We start from the raw sequence: 19,077 nt of genomic DNA, 5'->3' as shown, positions 1-19,077 counted from the left end.
TGCACATGGTCTTGACATGGTCATTTTTCCATGTCACCTCTTCTGAGATCAGCAGTAGCTATGTGAGTGCACAGAAAAATGTCCCTAATTTCTGGTTGGCCGAGGAGCCTCTCAGCTTCCTGTGACAACAGATATTTGAAGATGCACTCAGATAAAAAATTGATTTGGCTTGGTAGTGTCTGAAGGCTCTCGGACTCTAGGGTCCTTATGAGATCGATGAATAGAAAAATGGAGAAGTCCTTGGGAATTTTGTTTGTGATTTTCTTTTGACAACTATGCTGTGAGTTGGTGGGCTTTAGAGATATGAATAAAAAAAAAAGCAGATTGTCTCCAGAAGTCTGAAAGGGATAGCGGGATGGTTAGAGCTACCTTGCTCACCGAGGGAGGATTGTGAAGAATGTATTCTTTCAAAAAATGATCAGTCACTAATAAATCTTTGTCTGTGGTTCTCTGTTTAAACAGGGGTGAGTAGCAGATATGTGTTGGAGCAGAATCTTTTGTTCCTGAGTATCCAGGGGAGAGAACATGCCATTATTAATTGTACTTATCAAAAGAAAACACTTTACAACTTTCATTGGTTCAGACAGGGTCCTGGGAAAGGACTTGTATCTTTGACTTTAACTCAATCAAGCCAGAAAGAGCAGGCAGACAAAGCTTTTAAAGAGCAGCTTGGAGAATAGAAGTTGTATGGTGTTTTGCGTATCCCAGCCTCTCATATTGGACATTCAGCCACCTACTGTTGTGCTTTGCGGTACAGTGCTCTCCAAGCACACGCAGTCGGTACCACGACCCTGAAGCTGGTCTAGCCTTGTGGGTAGGAGTGAAGCTGTTTTCTTTATGGAGGGAATTTTCTTTATAATCTCTGCCTCCAAACGGAAGTTAAGGATTATACACTGTTCCCTTACGTGATGAATCTGAATTTATATTGAATTAAATTTCCTTTTGTTACTATTGAGTTTTTTTCTCTCAATGCAGACTGTACTGATCCTGGGCCTATTTGCCCACAGATTCCTTTCCACTGCTGTACCCTTCACTGTAAGAGGGCAGATCCCTTCGCGACTCAGGCTCCCAGTCCATGAGGCAAGTTTTACCTTCATCAGCAGCCTTTTACTCATTTGTTCATAATATTTATAATATTTTCTATATCTGTGTACCACTTATACCGTTATTTACTACTTTAATATCAAATTACATTTTATATTAACTAGACTTAAAATAACTGTAAAAAGTTATCTTCATACCCAATATTTATTAGCATACTTGTTTTAATGGATACTATCTGTGAAACCATATATTGGATGTGCTGGCTATATTTTTTCTACTACAAATTAAAATAAAATTATACATGTAATGATTACAAAATTCATCTATGGGTTGACAAAAGTAATATCTTGTATAAATCTCACATTAGGAAATACTGATTCAGCCCATGCCCATCGTTTAATTGATGAAAAATTAGGATCCACAGGCATTGCATGACTTATTCAAAACATGACACATCAAAATGGAAGCTAGTAGTAGAACCTAAACATTCTGACTCCTTGACAATTGTTTCTCCCATTAAAGATGCAAAGTAGGATCCAGAGTTTGAAGAAAGGAATGGTGTATTGTAAATTTAAATTAAATTGAAAAATTTATTGCTTAATTATACATGTTAATTTTATATAAAGTCGAAAGTATATAAACACCTAGAAAAAAAATAGAATACTCCCATAATTTCATAATTTCATGACTTTCAAATAATGACTATTACCAGTCTTCAAATTTTTTGGTGTAGCTACATTTTTCTATGAAAGGTCTTACAATGTACTCAGTATTTATGAGCATACTGTTTTTTCTCAACATTTTATTATAGGTATTTCGATGCCAGGAAACATATTGAGGGCATGATTTTAAATGGCTGCCTAATTTCTATTATATACATGTATTTTTTTAAAGAATTAATCACTTTTTGGTAGTATTTTCAATTATTTAATATTTTAAATGATATTTCTATGGACATCATTAATGCTGTAGCTTTAATGGAAATGGAATTGTTTAACAAGGGAAGAGCCATGACATCGAATGTCTAATTTCCATGAGGAAATTTTCCATCGAGCTATAACTTCACTAGGAGTATACGAGGCTGCTGATTTTCCAACCCTCTACCGATTGTGGCTATTATTATTTTAAAGTTGTTTCCATTTTACTAATGAAATTATCAGTGTCTTTTCTTTTAACCTGTGAGCTTATATATTTTGTCATTCAAATAATTAAAATAAAATTAGAAAACATGAGTACACGACACAAAATAAGACTAAAATTTCATAAAGTATATTAAGTCAAGTTTGAAAAATATAGTTCTGGTCCAAATTACCTACTAACAGATCTCTTTCTTCCCAAGTCAGTGTAGTCAGTCCTTACATCTTTGATTCTCAAGATGTGTAGACTAGCAATATTGGAACTTGTGCATAATCTCAGGCTCTACTCCAGACTAATTGAATTTAAACCTAGATTTTAACAAGATCCCCAGGAGATTCTATCATTTAAAAAAAGTTTGAGAAGCACCAATCTAACTAATAGCCAAAGCAGTTTTTAAAAGTGTAAATCAAAAGCTGCCTCTACTTGCTTAAAATGCTTCTAAGGTTTTCCATTGCTCGTAGAATAAAATACCTACTCCAGGCTGTGATATCCAAGATTTTGCATTATTTGAATCTCTCCTGACTCTGATCTCAGCTCGTAATTCTCCTGGCTCTCTCTTCAACAACAGAACTGATCTCCTTTCTATTTTCTGAACTTGCCATGTCCCTTCCCACATTTGGTCTTACTCTTTCATTTATATGAAAATTTGTCCTACAAATCTTAGTGAGCCTGGCTCATTTTCATCCTTCAGGTATCAACTCAAATATCACTACTGTAGAGAAAGCTTTCTGACCTCTGCTGAGCTTCTTGATGAATGTAGTCATCCACAGACTTCCTCTTAACTCTCTATCACAACATTTTGGTTATTTCCCTTATGGTGGTAATTACAACATGCAGTTATATTGTCTAACATAATTTATTATTAAATATATTAAATATTAAGTATATTAAATATAATATATTGACAAATGTGTCAATGTGTTCATTGCTTCCACCTGCAATTAGAATATAAGCTCAATGAGGTCGGAGTTACTGTTTTATAGTTTTATCCTTAATGTCTAGAATAGTGACTGGCCCATATCAGTTAGCAGAGAAGTATCTACTAAATGAGTGTTGTTTGGTCCTTTTCTCTTTCTCTCCTTTTTCCCTTCCCCTCATTCCCACCCTAGCAACCTCAACTTTCTGTACGTTCTTCTTGCTTGGTTATGTGGTACAATTCAGTTCTCTCTAGCCATTTCCTCCAGGCTCAGATACCAGCCTTGTTTGCTCAGTGGCCTCTGTCAAATAATTAGATCAACTGGGGATTTCAGCCTGTCCTCACTCAACTGACCTCACCTTTACCAGAAGTAATTTGAATGACCTGGGTCATCTTGAAGGCTAGTAACGCCATGGTGAAATATCTAAAATAATAATAAAAAATATATTTCCAAATGTACATCAAGTCAAACAATTATGAGCACACAAAGTTTTATTTCAAATTACTGCAAAAGAAAAGGCTCTTAGGAAACATATTCAAATAGCTATCCCTGGTAGAGATATTTTATAGGAAATTAGATTTTTTTTTAAATTTAGATTAAACACTATTATTATGGTCAAAAGACTGGTTCGTAATTATTCTACTTTTGACTGTCTGTCCACCGGCTATTAGGTTCCTCACACAATTAATAGTCATTTGAGTGTGTAACACTAATTTCCCAGAGTCTTTATTTCATTAAAGTAACTCAGAAAATTGCTCAAGCATTTGATTAGAAATGATAGTTAAATCTCATATGAGGCTAGATATTACATTCTTCAAAAAGATCCATTTTAGACCAGTTTTATATTTCTCAAAAGTAATTCAAGTCTTTTCTATAATATCTATAAAGATGACAGGGATGGGGTTTGTCAGATCTTGGATCTTACCCTCCTTAAAAGCTGATAAGCTGCTTGTTTCTTTGATGCTGTCGGTAAAGACACAAGACTCTTGCGTCAGAGATAAAGGACTTTATTACTTATGGCATAGTAAGGATCATGAACATCAGCATGTTTTCTTCTGTCGCCTTTGCCCTTACGTATCACAGAATGGTGTAATGGGTGCAGGTGGATACTATACAAGCAGTGGGTTGTGTCATAGCTGAGGAAAACTGAGCTTGGGGAATTCACTGCTTTTTTTCTTTTTTTAAGCTGCAGTAAGTAAACTTGCTCTTCGTCTCAGAGAAAACATTACCTCATCCGTCAAGGTTGTTTGTTGCAAGCACAACCCTGAGAAATGTTTTAGGTTGAGTGGTCATGGCCTTACATTAGTGGCATAGCCAGCAAGTCATGTAGGAGAACTCAAGGCTCACAATGGACTCTATTTAAACAATACACACTCCATGGTCCTACATGGTGTTAGTTTCTAAAAATTTATCTCACAAGTATGACGCTTTATAAGCAATTCTGATTAATCTGACTGACAGAGGCTAGATCCATTCTGTTTGTCTTAAACAACACTTAATTAAAGCTGCTATTAGCAAAACTTTAAATGTCAAGATGAGATCAATGTGCAGCATTAATCTCAATTATGCCTCCTAGGACTCCAGATTCAGTCAACTGTGAATAAGTCCCAGGATATAGAAAGCTAGTATATAGTATAACATTCCTTATGATCCATGCAAGGTAATTGGACATACCGATTTTTGGTTTCATTGCCAACCAGGGACCAAAAAACAAACACCATTTCCAATGGAGAGATGTTCTTTCTCCCCAGACATAAATATATAACCTAAATGGGCCAAGGTTAATCAAATTTGGGTTTTATTGTTAAACTTGATGAGAATCAGCATTACATCATGTTGGTTAAGCTATATGAGTGGTGTTACTGAGTATTTATATCTCTATAGTTATTCATGAGGCATAATTCAAGACTGCTCAGACATCAGAAGCATGTACATTTGTACCAGTTTGACTGAAACAAGGTTATGTTGATTTATGTTATTCTTTATATATGGAAATGGGAATCCATGTTGGGAAGCTTCTACTGATGAAGTCAGGCACAGAATAGTTCAAGACAGGCCATATTCATTTGAGTTTTTCATTTTCATAGAATGTAGAAGAGGAAGACAAACCACAGCAAGTCCTGGGCCTATGGGTAGAAATGGGAATTTTTTTCCCTCTAATTAAGGGAAGGTAGAGTTGGGAGACCTGTGAAAAAATAATTTAAATTCTGGAGAGTAAGCATCTATTATGCGATCAATCATTTTTGACTAATCACTGTCTTTTTGCAGAAAAACGAGGAGCCAACAGAAGACAGTGGAGCAGAGCCTGGATTTCTGAGTGTTCCGGAGGGAGCCATTGCTTCTCTCAACTACACTTATAGAGATTGTGTCCCCCAGTACTTCATGTGGTATAGACAGTATTCTGGGAAAGGCCCTGAGTTGCTGATGTCCATATACTCCAATAGTGACAAACGACACAGCTCAATATAGTCAGCCAATATGTTTCCCTGTTGTTGGTGGACGAAAGGACCAGAGTCAGAAGATGAGAACTAGCTGAAACAAAAATGGTGGATAATTGCAAAGATTAAAGATCAAAGAGGGCCCGTGTTACCACTTTTGGCTAGGCTGAGCAGAATTCCAAATTCCTGGTTTGAACCTGTGGGAGAGTGTGTTGATTCCCACGTACTTGAGATGGTAGACAGCACTAGTCACAGTCATTGGAATATACCCACAACAGGGCCTGGGAGCACAGAACGATTTCAGATTTCCTGAGAAGAATCTCTGAGTAAGTATCTGAAAGAATTCCAGACACTCAGGAGCTTTGTTATGGTGATTAAAGACCAAATGGATTAGTCCTCAAGACCATGTGGAATTGAGGTTGTTTCAGAGAATTCTGGTGAGGGGGCTTGGAATCATTGGTGAGCATTTGATTGTCCCCCTGCCCTGTCTCCTTGGCACTGTGGAACTGTCCTACAACTTATGCCCAAACCCAGAAAAAATGAGACCTTGTAACAGACATTAAGTATAATTACAGGAAAAAAAAATGTTAAGTTACATGTATTGTAAAGCTGAAATTGTGGTCTGTTAGACAAGACATTATTTATATAGTCCAAAGGGTGGGAAACCTGGAAATGGGAAATTAAGATTTCTGTTCAGTTTTGTTCACATAGTTACTGACTAAAAGTAAGCCATCCAATCAAGATTTGCTTCAAATTCTCAATCTGCAGACTGAAGACTTGCACAAATATTTCCAAATCATGGAAGAAGAATTTGAACGGCAGTGAGAAAAACAGGAAGTTGTGCTGGAATCAAGATTCCACTTTTATTGTGTGCCTTCAGGTGTCATGATACAGTGGGAAGAACCTGGTTTGTGGTGCTGATTTAAATATCTTTCCTGTTCCTAATGAACCACTTGATCTTAGGCTATACTATTATATATTTTTCAGGAGTGTTTTCAAGACTAAATGAGATAATATGTTGTCTTATTAAGGTTGCGTTCCTTAAAGGCAGAACCTGGACTGGTGTTTCTTGCGCCTATAATTTATTGAGGAAAGTAAGTTAAGAAAGAAGGGAAAAGGCTAATCATAGATGTGCTTCACTTGGTTTTGATTAAGCCTGACCTCATGGGGCATGAATTACACCACAGAATTGATTCTCCCTACCCTGAGTCAAGAGGACCAGACAGCTGTCCTTTTGTGCCTCAGAATAAGGTAGTTATTTGTTGTGGTCTTTCTTAGGGGTAGGGTGACTTTTATTGGCAGAGGTCAGTTTTCTGGGGAAGAGGGCAACTGTGAGCCAAGAGTAGCCAACACTCACAGAAAGGGACAGGATACACTGGCCTGGAAAAGGGGAACTAGACTGGGCACCAACAGTGTCTACTATTAATGTGGAACTCTCAAGTCACATGGTAAACATTCAATAAATGACAGACTTTATAATCATTGTATTTGAGATTTATTTTTTTCTCCATTTAATGAGGTTTATAAAGCTGGTCTTACCAATTCAGAATAATTGAAATAATGTAGGCAAAAGCACTTGTCAAGAGAAAAAAATCTTAACAAATATAAGGAATTATTATCCAAGCTAGGACTCACAATTTTTTGAGAGTGGTGACCAGGGAGCCAGTACATTATCTTCTTAGGTCTTTTGGTCATTCTCAAAATACTGCATTCCCATACTACTAGACCACAGGGCATGACATTCTGCCTCCACTTTGTAGCCAGGTACAAATGACTTTGATGATTTATAGTTGATGACTATGGGCTTCCACTGGTGGAAAGACAGATAGAAAGAGATATCACCTATACTTATAAATGACTAATGTTACTTTATTCTTGGTTTATATTTAAAAATGAGAGATCGAATAGCAGGATGGACTCCCTATGTCATTGTGTCCATATTACCCACAAGTTTCTTCCTGAATGAGAAATTTGACCAGTAATCTGGGCACATGGGCATATCATGTTTATTGGCAAGCTTCTTATTAAAATGAATGAGTAAGGAACTGGTTATTAAGTTGTTCCTCCCCTTCCTCTGCACCTAATATCAGTTTGAAGTGTGGCTTAATTCTGTCAACTACTCACACTAAAAACTTTAGCCTTCCCAGGTGTTTCATTTCAACTTTAGGGAAGATCAAATGCCTGTGTACAGGTTGGCCTACCATACTTCTCACATATAAGTACAGTAGCAGAATAAAGAGTACAGAGGAAAACTAGGTGCAGCTCTTTCACATGTTGACCTTCATTTGTCCCCTTGTATTCTGTCTCTCCTGCTCTCCCTCATATCTATTCTCTTTCTCAGCTCAGAACCACTCTAGGATCCTAAGGAGCAAGTTTCCTTCAATTGTGTTTCCATGGAAATCTTCTCATAGTTCATTCTGGGCTGTGCTGTTTCCCTCTCTGTCTTGTCCACCAGTGTGTTCACATCTTGCATCTTGTGGGAATTGTTCATACTTTTCATATTTTTGTTACTTTTCTCATTATGGATTTAGGCTCTTCCTGTTTATATTTCTAAATTTTATTTCCGTGGGAATTTTAGAGAGAAGAGAAGAGAGTACACAGGCTTAGTCAGAAATTTTGAATCAGAAACACATGCCAGCAACATTTAAAATTTCAAACTGACTATGTGATTTAGTTCCACATGTGAAAGATCATCTATCATCAGGGTCAAGAAACAAATTGGAAGCCCAAGAGAGAATCGATTTTAAGCTGGTATACGTCAACAGAGTATTCAGAAAGAAGTGAGTTGGTCTGCGCTGATGAGAAGAATCCCTGTTGGCCAGGTTCTTATTTCACCTAAGATTTATCTCCTTATTTATTTCAGTTTTAGGTACTAATGGTCTCTATGTTAAAATAAGCTGGGAGGGGAGATCTTCCCCCTTAAGAGTTTCATCTTACTCTTAGACCACAGAGTAGACTTCCCTTGTTTGGTAGGCCCTGTCTCCCACCAGAATGGGGCTGTGGACCGCTTAGCTATGTTGAGTGTCACTGTCAATCTACTTCTATTTCTTCTATAGCCAACAGAAGTTTCTTTCATTTCTGCTCTGATGATTGTACTCCTTCCAGCTTTATAGAGTTTACATAGATTTACTTTCTTTTTTTCCTTCATTTATTTTCAGAATCACTAATTTATATGTCATTTTTCCTTACCTTTTAATTCTACTCAGGTTTCTCTGCAGATACTCCTCTGTCAACATTCTTTTTAGTGTGAGGTCTCCATAATATGGCATAATATATCAGCCTATTCTCACCATTGACAAGTGGACCAGGACTCTTACTTTCTCCACTTAAACACGTGATGCCCAAATTATTTACGCATAGCTTAAACTAGTATCAAATTTGTTCAACTAAAATTAAGGAGTCTTCTTCACACTTTCTGCTTGACAAAGAAATTTGTTACCTTTATTAGTTTATACTGATTAAATAATTAATGACATGTGTTCCAGGTTGATTTTAAGTATGAGCCTCTCCTCTAATTTATTTTTTTCCTTTTAGCACCAAAATAAAGGATAATCTCTTCTCCTACATTGATACTCACATTTAGCAGCACAAGGCTACATGAAGCTCAGCTCAGTTGAGGCAGATGATCTTAGTCTTTCTACCTGATGAATGGCTTTTTAAAATAACGTAGAGTTTCTCAATAGTATTCCAAAGCCTAGAATATTATCTTCTATGACTAATTTCTCAACAAAGTAAGTTACTCTTCTATTTTTACTTAAATCCCATTTCTTTGTCTTAGGACTAACACCAAGGACTATGGAAGGTGACATCATCACAGATTTGGGAAAGAAGACACAAATTATGTTGCAGTCTTGACATCACCTCTCTGAAACGAGAAGAAAACACAGTTCTCTCTAACATTTGTGGTCCTGCCTCTGTCCTCCAGAGGGCAATGTTGCACAAGTGAGACATTTTATTTTGTTGCAAATCATTACCATCCTCTTAGTCCCTCCTCCCTGCAGTTGGCTGATGTCTGTGTAGACAGGAACCTGTAATAAGAATGAGAAGCCAGAAAAGATCCAAACGCATTAAAAGAAAGTCTCTTTCTAACAGTTATTGAAATTTGTCGAAGTAAGTGGCTTATCCAGCCCAGCCTCCCCAGTGGTCCTATAGCTCCGAAGGCTCAGTGACCCTAGCTACTGTCCTACCTGCTCTGATCCTTCAGCCATGCTCCTGCTGCTCATTCCAGTGCTTGAGATGATTTTTGCCCTTGGTAAGTATCATTTCATTCCCTTTTCTACTTTCACAACAGTGACTGTTCTAGCTAGAACTTGAATAGACACCTTTTCTTCATAGACAAGTCTGTCCGGGTTTTACTTACACAGCTTTGATTTTTCAGGAGGAACTGGAGCCCAGTCAGTGACCCAGCCTGACCACCATGTCACTGTCTCTGAAGGAACCTCGCTAGAACTGAGGTGCACATATTCAACTTCTACTTCACCGTATCTTTTCTGGTATGTGCAACATCCCAACCAAGGACTCCAGTTTCTCCTCAAGTACATTTCAGGGGCCACCCTAGTTACAGGCGCCAAAGATTTTGAAGCTGTATTGAGGAAGAATGAAACCTCCTTCCACCTAAAAAAATCCTCAGCCCACTGGAGCGACTCAGCTACGTACTTCTGTGCTGTGAGTGACACAGTGACTGAGACTGCAGGGGGAGCTGAACGCAAACCTTCTAAGACACTGGGACTTTCTGTGACTCAAGAACTCAACCTGGGGAGTTTTCAGGAAGGACTTCTTTTCATGAAGGCAAATAGGGCAGGTGGGTCAAGCTCTCGGGAGTGCTTCCACATCAGTGCTGTGCCACATTCGGAGACCCTGTACCAGATGAATTTTGCCGGGAAGGACATACCCCTTCAACTCCCTACCCTACACCCATACTGAAGAAAGTACATCAATAGCAGCGAGAGTTCTGAAGTGAAAAAGGCAAGAGCATTTTTATATTAAAAGAAAAAACATTTCTAGCATTTATTATTGATTATTATCATTGATCCATATGTAGATATTGATCGATATGTAGAATATGGAAGTACTTGGTTATAATCTTAGCTGACAAGTTGTTCTGAATAAATTCTCAATTAAGGCAACTTGTACAGCATAGATTCCTAATTAATACAATATAGATTCTCAACCTAGATTTGAAGTTAACTTCTAGCACATATATAATAACCCACTGTGTAATATTGATATATTTTAAATTCAACATCATAATACCTACATTTCTAATCTTGTGAGAATTACACAAAACCAATGATTAAATTAAACATAATTCTTAATGCAATATGTATTAAAAATCTAAAAGCAACCTAGTTGTAATTGTTTTTTTAAAACAGTTATTGCAGTGATTTTCAAATTAAACATTTGAGGCCACTAATTCATACAAAATAGATCAAATACAATAAACTAAACAACTCAAAACTCTTAGGCATTTTATAAGAAGTCACACTAATTCATGATACAATATGAAATACACACTCAAAAATTTTCAGTCTTTTCAAACCACATAACAAAGTTCATAGGAAAATGGACCTCTACTATCAAACTTTATAATATTAAAAATTGTACTAATGCTAATAGAAATATCCAAGATCAGGGAAAATTTTTATTTCTTCTGAAACAATTGTACTAAAAAGCCAACTTGTTTAAGATATTTTGTATACATTATATACGGTATATATATATATATATGTATATGTATATGTATATGTATATGTATGTATATATACACACGTGCACGCGCACACACACACACACACACACACATATTCCAAATTGTTATTTGTGATTTGGTTCACATAATAGGATAAAAAAAAAACCTGCTCCCCAGAATATTATAAAAAGTTTACCTACACAGCAGTTTAACTTCCCTTAATTCAACAGTTCATAATTTCTAGTGGCAGAAATTATGAAGTAAATGATTTCACTTAAAAAATTTTACAATTACAAAGAACAACAAGTGTTAGTGAGGCTGTGAAGAAAAGAGAATCCTCATACACTGTTGGTGGAATTGCAAATTGGTACAGCTACTATTGGAAACAGTCTGGAGTTTTCTCAATAAATTAAAAATGGATATGCCATTTGACCCAGCAATTGCACTTCTGGGTATTTATCCAAAGAAAACCAAAACAATAATTTGTAAAGATCTATGCACCCCTATGTTCATGGCAGCGCAATTTATAATAGCCAAGATATGGAAGCAACCTTAATGTCCATCAACAGACAATTGGATAAAGAAATTATGGTTCATATATACAATGAAATATTACTCAGCTATAAAAAATGAAATCCTACCATTTGCAATGACATGGATAGACCTAGAGGTTATTATGCTGAGTGAAATAAGTCAGACAGAGAAAGATGAATACCATATGATTTCACTTATATGCAGAATCTAAGGAACAAAAAAGAAAAACTAATCAAAAACAGATTCACAAATATAGAGGACAATCTGGTGACAGAGGAGAGGGAGTTTGGGGGTCTGGGAGAAAGGGATGAAGGGTTAAAGAAGTACAAATTAGTAGTTGATAGATAGTCACAGGGATGAGGAGCACAGCATAGAGAATGCAGTCAGCATTAATGTAATGGCGAGGTGGAGAGCCAGAGGAGAGAAAGAGCAAGTAGGGGAATCATTTTATAAACTGTATAAATGTCTAGCCAATGTACTGTATACTTGAAACTAATAAAATAAAATAATTTTAAATGTAAAAAAAAAGTTGAAAAAAATTTACAATTACCTAAATCTAATTTTCAAAAATGAGATGAAATAGGATTCCTGCCTTGTTGTAACTATGTCTCTAGAGCTATTGAAACATTCACTTAAAAAGAGTTTATAAAAATAGTTCTATGATTGAACAAAAAGAGGGTAGAGGGTCTATGTTCAAAGATACACAGACTTAGCTTATTTTCCTCTCTTGTTCCATCAAAGACTTGTCTGTCCTCACTTTTAGTTTCATTGGCCGCTGCTGATTTCTTAGTTTCTGGATCTTCATGTGCCACTTTTTCCAGTTTTCCTTGTTCCTCTTTTCATTTTAGTTCGGGGGTTTTCTGGCAGATTTGTCCTTTCATTGTGCTTTTAATGGCCCTTTCAATTGCTTAGGTCACATTTTCCGGGGTGACCTAAAGGTTCTTATTAGTCTTCTTTTGGGCTCCTCCTTCCTTGTCCTCCACCAGAACTGACTTTCCTCTTGGGCAACTTGTTGAATGTGGTGCTTGCAGTGGGCGTGGTGCTGACTGAATACCAGCAGGCAGCCAGACGAGAGAGCCCAATCATACATGTGTAACTTTCTTTGTCATTTTACCTCATTTCATTGTGTCTTTTAAGCAGTAGAGGACTGGATTTTTAAATTGTCTTTGTATCTTAATAGAAAAATTAGCCTTTTTTATATTCATATATACATGCATTTATTGGCACAACTAGTATTTTTAACTTACTTGGAGTAGTGTCTTAGTCAGTTTGTACCATATATTGGTACAATAGGGTGTCAATTGGCTTAAAAACAAGAAGAACTTATTTCTCACAGCTTTGGAGCCTGGGTATTGAGATCAGGGAGCCAGCATGGTCATGTTCTTGTAAGGACTCCCAGTTTGCAGACTGCCAGTTTCTCATTGTATTCTCACATGGCAGAGAGCAGAGGAAGAAGCAAGCTTTCTCTATTAGTACTAATCCCATCATGAGGGCTCCACCATCGTGACTTAATTTTCTCCCAAAGTTCGTACTTCCTAATATCATCACATTGGGAGATTCGAGTTTCAACGTATAAAATTAGAGGGTACAACATTCAGTCCATAGCCAATGACAACACTTCCTTCTTGAAACACTCTATTTGGGTTTAGAGAACCAACAACACTTTCTTGATTTTCCTTCTGTGTTGTCAGGTGTTCCTTCTCAGTCTTCTTTGCTGTTTTGTTTTTGTTTTTGTTTTTCCTTCGTCTTCCTGATCTCTAAGCATTAAAATATCTCAGTAATTCATTCTTGGAATTCCTTACTCTCTACCAATAATTTATTCCTTGCGACTTCGCCCAGTCTCCTAGCTTTAAAAACCTTTTAAATACCAAAATTTATATCTGAAACTCAGATGCCGCCTCTGATTTCCAGACTTGCATATTACATGATTTTTTGACATCTCCACTTGGTGTCTTCTTCTCAGTCATCTGAAGGTGATCTCCTGATTTCAACCCTTTCAGCTGCTGAGCCCTCCTTACCTCACATCTGCTTCCTGTGAAATCTTCCTCATTCAGGTATAAGGCAACTCCGTTTACCAATTTCTCTAAACCCCTCGGCCCAAAACCTTGAAGTCATTCTTGTCTTCTCAATTTTTTTCAAACCTCGGTTTGATGCACCAGGAAGTCCAGTCAACTCTTTCTTCAAAGTATATCCAGAATTGACCACTTTTTACCACGTCCATCACCCCACCCCCACAAGTCCACTCTCATCTCTTTCCTGGTTGATGGCAACAACCTAACTGATCTCCCTCTTTTCATCCTTTTGCTCTTCAGTCTGTTCTCCACACAGCAGAGAGACCTTTTCAAAACACAAGTAAGGTCATGTGGTTTCTGTGCTCGCAACTCTCCAGCGATTTCTCATCATGCTCTAATGAAAACCAAGCTCTACTATAATCTACAAGACTCTACTATATCTGGCTCCCTGCCACCTCTCTGACATCAGGCACTGCCTCCTCTCTTACTAACTTCCTCCACCTTCCCCTCGCTTGCTGTTGTTCTCACATGGCAAACCTTTGTTGCCTTAGGGCCTTTGCAGCTGCTTGTTCCTCTACCTTGAGTGCTTTAACCCCAGGTAGATGCATAATTTACTCCTTTACTTCCTCTAGCCTCTGCTTAGGGGCATGCTTAAATCATCTTTATTGTAGCATTTGGTGGTGGGGGCTGGCGTCATAGTGGGAAAAAAAGAAGCACAAAAAGTGTTTCTCAGAGAATGGGTACAGAGCTGTAAAAAATTCATTCTATGGAATATTATGAAGCAATGTGTTAACATTAATAGGTCATCAGGACACATAATTGAGTACTGTAACTCAAATCGCAACTACTATGCATTTGGACATTGTAGTCAGAGAAAAAATTATATGCTTATATCATATATATTTAAGAATGTATTCATATATCTTTTAAAAATAATAAATTAATAATAAAGATTAGGCCATTATATTTTCTATGCCCCAACTGCTTTCTATAATTTTGTCCATCTCCTCTTTTTTTTAATTTTCATCTAGGAAGTATCTCTAGTCCATGCTCAAGCCAATATCTCTACTTAATCTCTTCATAACATCTTACCTTTTCTAAGAAAAAGATTAAATGATTGTATTCTCATTAAATCTTTATCTCACTGTCCTGGTATAAGAAAAGTCTCCTTATTTCTGGGCTCACTTTGTACTTTTCGAGGGAACTACTTGGTATATCAACACATATCCATGTTGGTCTTTCCTGCTATAGTTACTACAATATCTTGTGAGTAGAGATAGTTTTATTTATGTTTTAATTTCTTAATTCCTAGCACAAGGTTCAGTTTATAAAAGACCTTCGGTAAATTGCTGTGGACTTATTTTGAAACAGATTGGAGAAACACATTTAACTCTGAAGATGCAAATTGAAGAAATATTTTAAGATAGTAACCTCCAGTAAATGTCATTTTGAAGAAGAAACCAGTTTACTTTAAAAAAAAAAATTCCTCATTTAGCTTGACAGTTCTTTTGCTCCTGGTAATCTGTAGGTGGTCTTCAGGAAAGACTGGAATGAGGGCTCCGGGGTTCTAGTGACTGCTGGTGGACTGGTTGGACTGATGGTTCTAGACCACTAGGAGGCACCCTCGGCTTTATTCTAAGTGAGAAACTTTTTCCTCAAGTTCAATCTTAGATAGTTAACATTTGAATAAGGGTTAGCAGTAATTAGGAGAACATCTGAACTAGTTATATACTGTAAAAGCAAGGCGAATCTCCAACCTGTGAGGAAGGTTTCTGCTGTTGTGATGGGTGTAGCAGAGAGCATTGGCTGGGGCCAGAGTAAAGCTGGACGCTCCGGTAGAAAACAGCTACATTGTCTATGTATGGTTTCAGTTTTCACGATTAAAAATACTGAGATTTAAACCTTTACTCTCTTATTCTTCTTCTGGGATTAGAAAAACAGGAAAAAAAGAAATGAGTAGATGAAATGAGAGAAAAATAATGAACATATGTAGAGAGAGAGGAGGAAAGAGAGAAAATAAAAGAGATTAAGGAGAAAGAAATAGGACACAGGAATTTGAATGTGGCCTATACTTCATAGTTACAGAGCAGAATCAGCCAGCTATATCTGCAAGGTGTGTGAGGAGAGTATTGGATACGAGAAGAGGGAAGATAGAAATGAAGTCAGCATGGCCATTATATTATGGCCTATTTCCCTATCAACCAAAGTCTTGATGGAGAGATTGTGCTTGTTCATGATGACCATAAGTCTGAAGTTTATAGAATTCTTCTAATTTCATTTAAGTGTATTACTCCATTAGGGGGGTTAAATAAATAAACAATGCATCCAATGAGATATTCTCTCTTTGTGAGAGCTTCCTTGTAAATAAATTCTTAATCACTTTTCAAATCATATGTCCTGATTACTGGCCTAAGAAATTGGATCACTGACCCTGATAATTTTTTCAAGGCTAAACTTGACCTAGATAAGGCCCTCGTTTCTCTCTGAGGTACCCTTTCCCTTTCTTAACTCCTCTCCGGACATGTTTGATTACTGGGGCACTTTAAGTGGAGGTAACCCTGTGAGGGGGAAAAGCCTAGATGTTTCTGTGTCTGTGGTCCGCAGTGTAGCAGCCAGCAAGGCAGTGATGTCAGTAGCTGCTGAAAATCTAGAAGGAAATCTCTTGGCTCTCTGATCTCATTGACTCCTTCTTCATTAAGGACAGATGGGACTCAGCCTACCTGTCGCTCTTTTTTTTTTTTTATTTGGGGGCTAATGGAAAGGCTTTCTCAAGAGAATTAGTTTCCTTCTTAGAAGGCCACTGATAGCAGACCAAGCTCTCTCCTTGATCCATAATTTTCTGCTCTTCATCCTGGAGTTCCCTGCTGCCTGAACCCCAGATGGAATACCTCTTTGAGCTCTCTTGGTGTAACCTGGCTGGCTGGTTACCACAGAAGCTCTGTGGCCAAGCATGGGGATCAGGGATATTTTCTATCTACCATCTTTCTAGAATTGCCTTCTTTCTAAGTCAGATGATTTTTCCTTTGTTAATGGCCTGGTTTTTAAAATTTTTAGAACGAAAATTGTAAAGGGCTACTCCTGGTATGTGGGGAAGGTCAGAATCATTTATGACAGATGAGAAATAACTTAATGTTTAAACATTTAAACATGGTAATGTTTAAACATTTCATTAACATAACCTGTATAGAAATGTAAATGTCTTGAAATCTGATCTATCAATATTTTCCCTTCTCTTTCTGTTGTGCTTAAAAAATCTGTGAAGATCCTAAAATTATTTTTAGAAAGTTTTTATTTTATTTCATTTAAAAATATTAAATATTATTTCCATTCAGAATTAATGTTTTGAAAGAAATTAAAGTAAGCAATCAAATTTATTTGTTAATCTCTAAATGACTCTCCATTCATGAAGGCACATTTTATTGACTGTCCCTTCTTTTCCCTATTTTTATCACAACTAAATTTCCATTAGTAATTTATATCTTGGGACTTTATATTCTGTTCCACTGATCTCTCTTTCTGGACCTTCTTAATAATATGCATTTTTACCTAATATAGCATTACCCTTTGTCTTATGAATTGTGGAAGAGATCTCCATTCTGGTTCAGAATTTGAAAGCTTCCTAAAGCTTAGGATTATCTGCAGTAGCAGATTTGGCCTCTAGAGGAAGACATAACACAAATCGAACTTAGTAGAAAATGATAAAGAGACCAGCCCTTTGAGGGAATGCTTTTTGCTTTACGAGCCGGGTAAACTCATTCGTGGTTTTGTCGGTGTCCATGTGGCTGAACTGTTTCCAGAAAAGAGCCTCCTGTCCCCTCACAGCTCAGACATGAAGCCCATTCTCACTTCAGTGCTTGTGATGCTATTCACATTCAGTAAGTAAAGTCTCTTTTTACTCTAATTTTTTATGATTTTCTGATTTAGAATAAGTTTTAAAAAATATTCTCCTCTGTCTGCAAGATGATCCCTGATCTAGAATTGGTGTTACAGGAGGAACAAGAGCCCAGACAGTGACTCAGCCTGAGGATCACATCTCAGTCTTTGAAGGGGACTCAGTGCAGGTGAAGTGCAACTATTTGTATACTGGGAGTCCTGAGCTCTTCTGGTATGTCCGGTACCCCAAACAAGGCCTCCAGTTACTCCTGAAATACACCTCAAGAACGAGCATCAAAGGTTTCACGGCTGACCTTAACAAGACTGAGGCATCCTTCCATCTGAAAAAACCATCAGCTCAAGAGGAAGACTCAGCCATGTATTATTGTGCTCTGAGTGCCACAGTAAATGGTTTTACAAAGGAAAAAGAGCACAAACCCCTTTGGGGTTACAGCAGATGTTTTACTGAAAGTTCTCTACCTGGCCATAGTGGGGCATTCTCTCTCTAGAGACTGACATTGCGTTTACCTCTTAGATACAATATCATCAGTTGTCAATCAGCTAGAAATCAACCTCAAAAATTTGTCCAAGAAAATCTTCTTTACCTACTCTGCTTAAATTAATTTTTAAAACAGTAAGTGTATTTATTCTGTCTAGTAGTACCTGGAACATACTTTTGAAATAAAAACTATATAGCACATTATGAAAAAAAGCATTATTTTCTTCACTCAAAGGGACTCTCCAGGTTTATGTGGTGCAGTCTCACTTCTTCAACAACTCTGCCGTCCTGTCCACCCCGACGTGTCCATCATCACATACCTAAGCACAGTTCCTTAAAAGTATGATACTGTTATGTGACATGTATTTCCTGTCTTTCTGCATCTAATGCCTTTCCTCTCATGCACTACATGGATTCTTACTATCTTAATTGGGGTCCAATCAGGAGAAAAAAAACTTAAATAAGGAAAGTTTAATTTAAAGAATCATTAACTAATAATAGAGAATTAATTACTAATGAGTAAAAAGAACTCTAAAGAACATAGAAGTAGCATACGTAGGGAGATTCTCTTATCTCTAGGACTAAGCCAGAGTTCCAAAGTAAGTAGCACATTGAAACATGTACACCCCTCTCCTGCAAGGCTGTGATTCAGACCTCACTGAGTGGTGGTAGCCTGCCAGATGGTGGGGAAGTTTGCTGAGGTGCCAGAGAAAAAGGTTGGCAAGTAAGAAAACATCAACCAGGGTCCTAAAAAAATTGACAGGAAACTAACAAAGGGGTGTTGCTGAACTTGCTTGGAGTGCTCATAAAACTTGCCAAGAAACCACGTAAGCTGTCACTGAACTTTGCTGGAGGTGAGTGTCACTGGTGTCCCACTGCAGGAACAAGGAGTGTGCAAAATATGCCAGAGCCAGGAAAAGGAGCTTCTTCCCCC

The 19,077-nt window shown here is 37.2% G+C and overlaps 1 gene segment (V, D, J or C); it reads left to right on the top strand.

Annotated features, from left to right (window-relative positions):
• The first annotated feature begins 9,730 nt into the window (after window positions 1–9,730).
• LOC107506189 lies at window positions 9,731–10,524 on the top strand. The segment is given in 2 exon segments: window positions 9,731–9,788; window positions 9,915–10,524. Coding segments are annotated over 2 exon segments (591 nt in total).
• The last annotated feature ends 8,553 nt before the right edge of the window (window positions 10,525–19,077 follow it).

The sequence above is a fragment of the Rousettus aegyptiacus genome, unplaced genomic scaffold (genome assembly GCF_014176215.1).
Source record: "Rousettus aegyptiacus isolate mRouAeg1 unplaced genomic scaffold, mRouAeg1.p scaffold_m13_p_3, whole genome shotgun sequence".
Taxonomy (NCBI): domain Eukaryota; kingdom Metazoa; phylum Chordata; class Mammalia; order Chiroptera; family Pteropodidae; genus Rousettus; species Rousettus aegyptiacus.
Note: the sequence above shows the minus strand (reverse complement) of the source record. Positions and strands in the feature narration are given on the sequence as shown.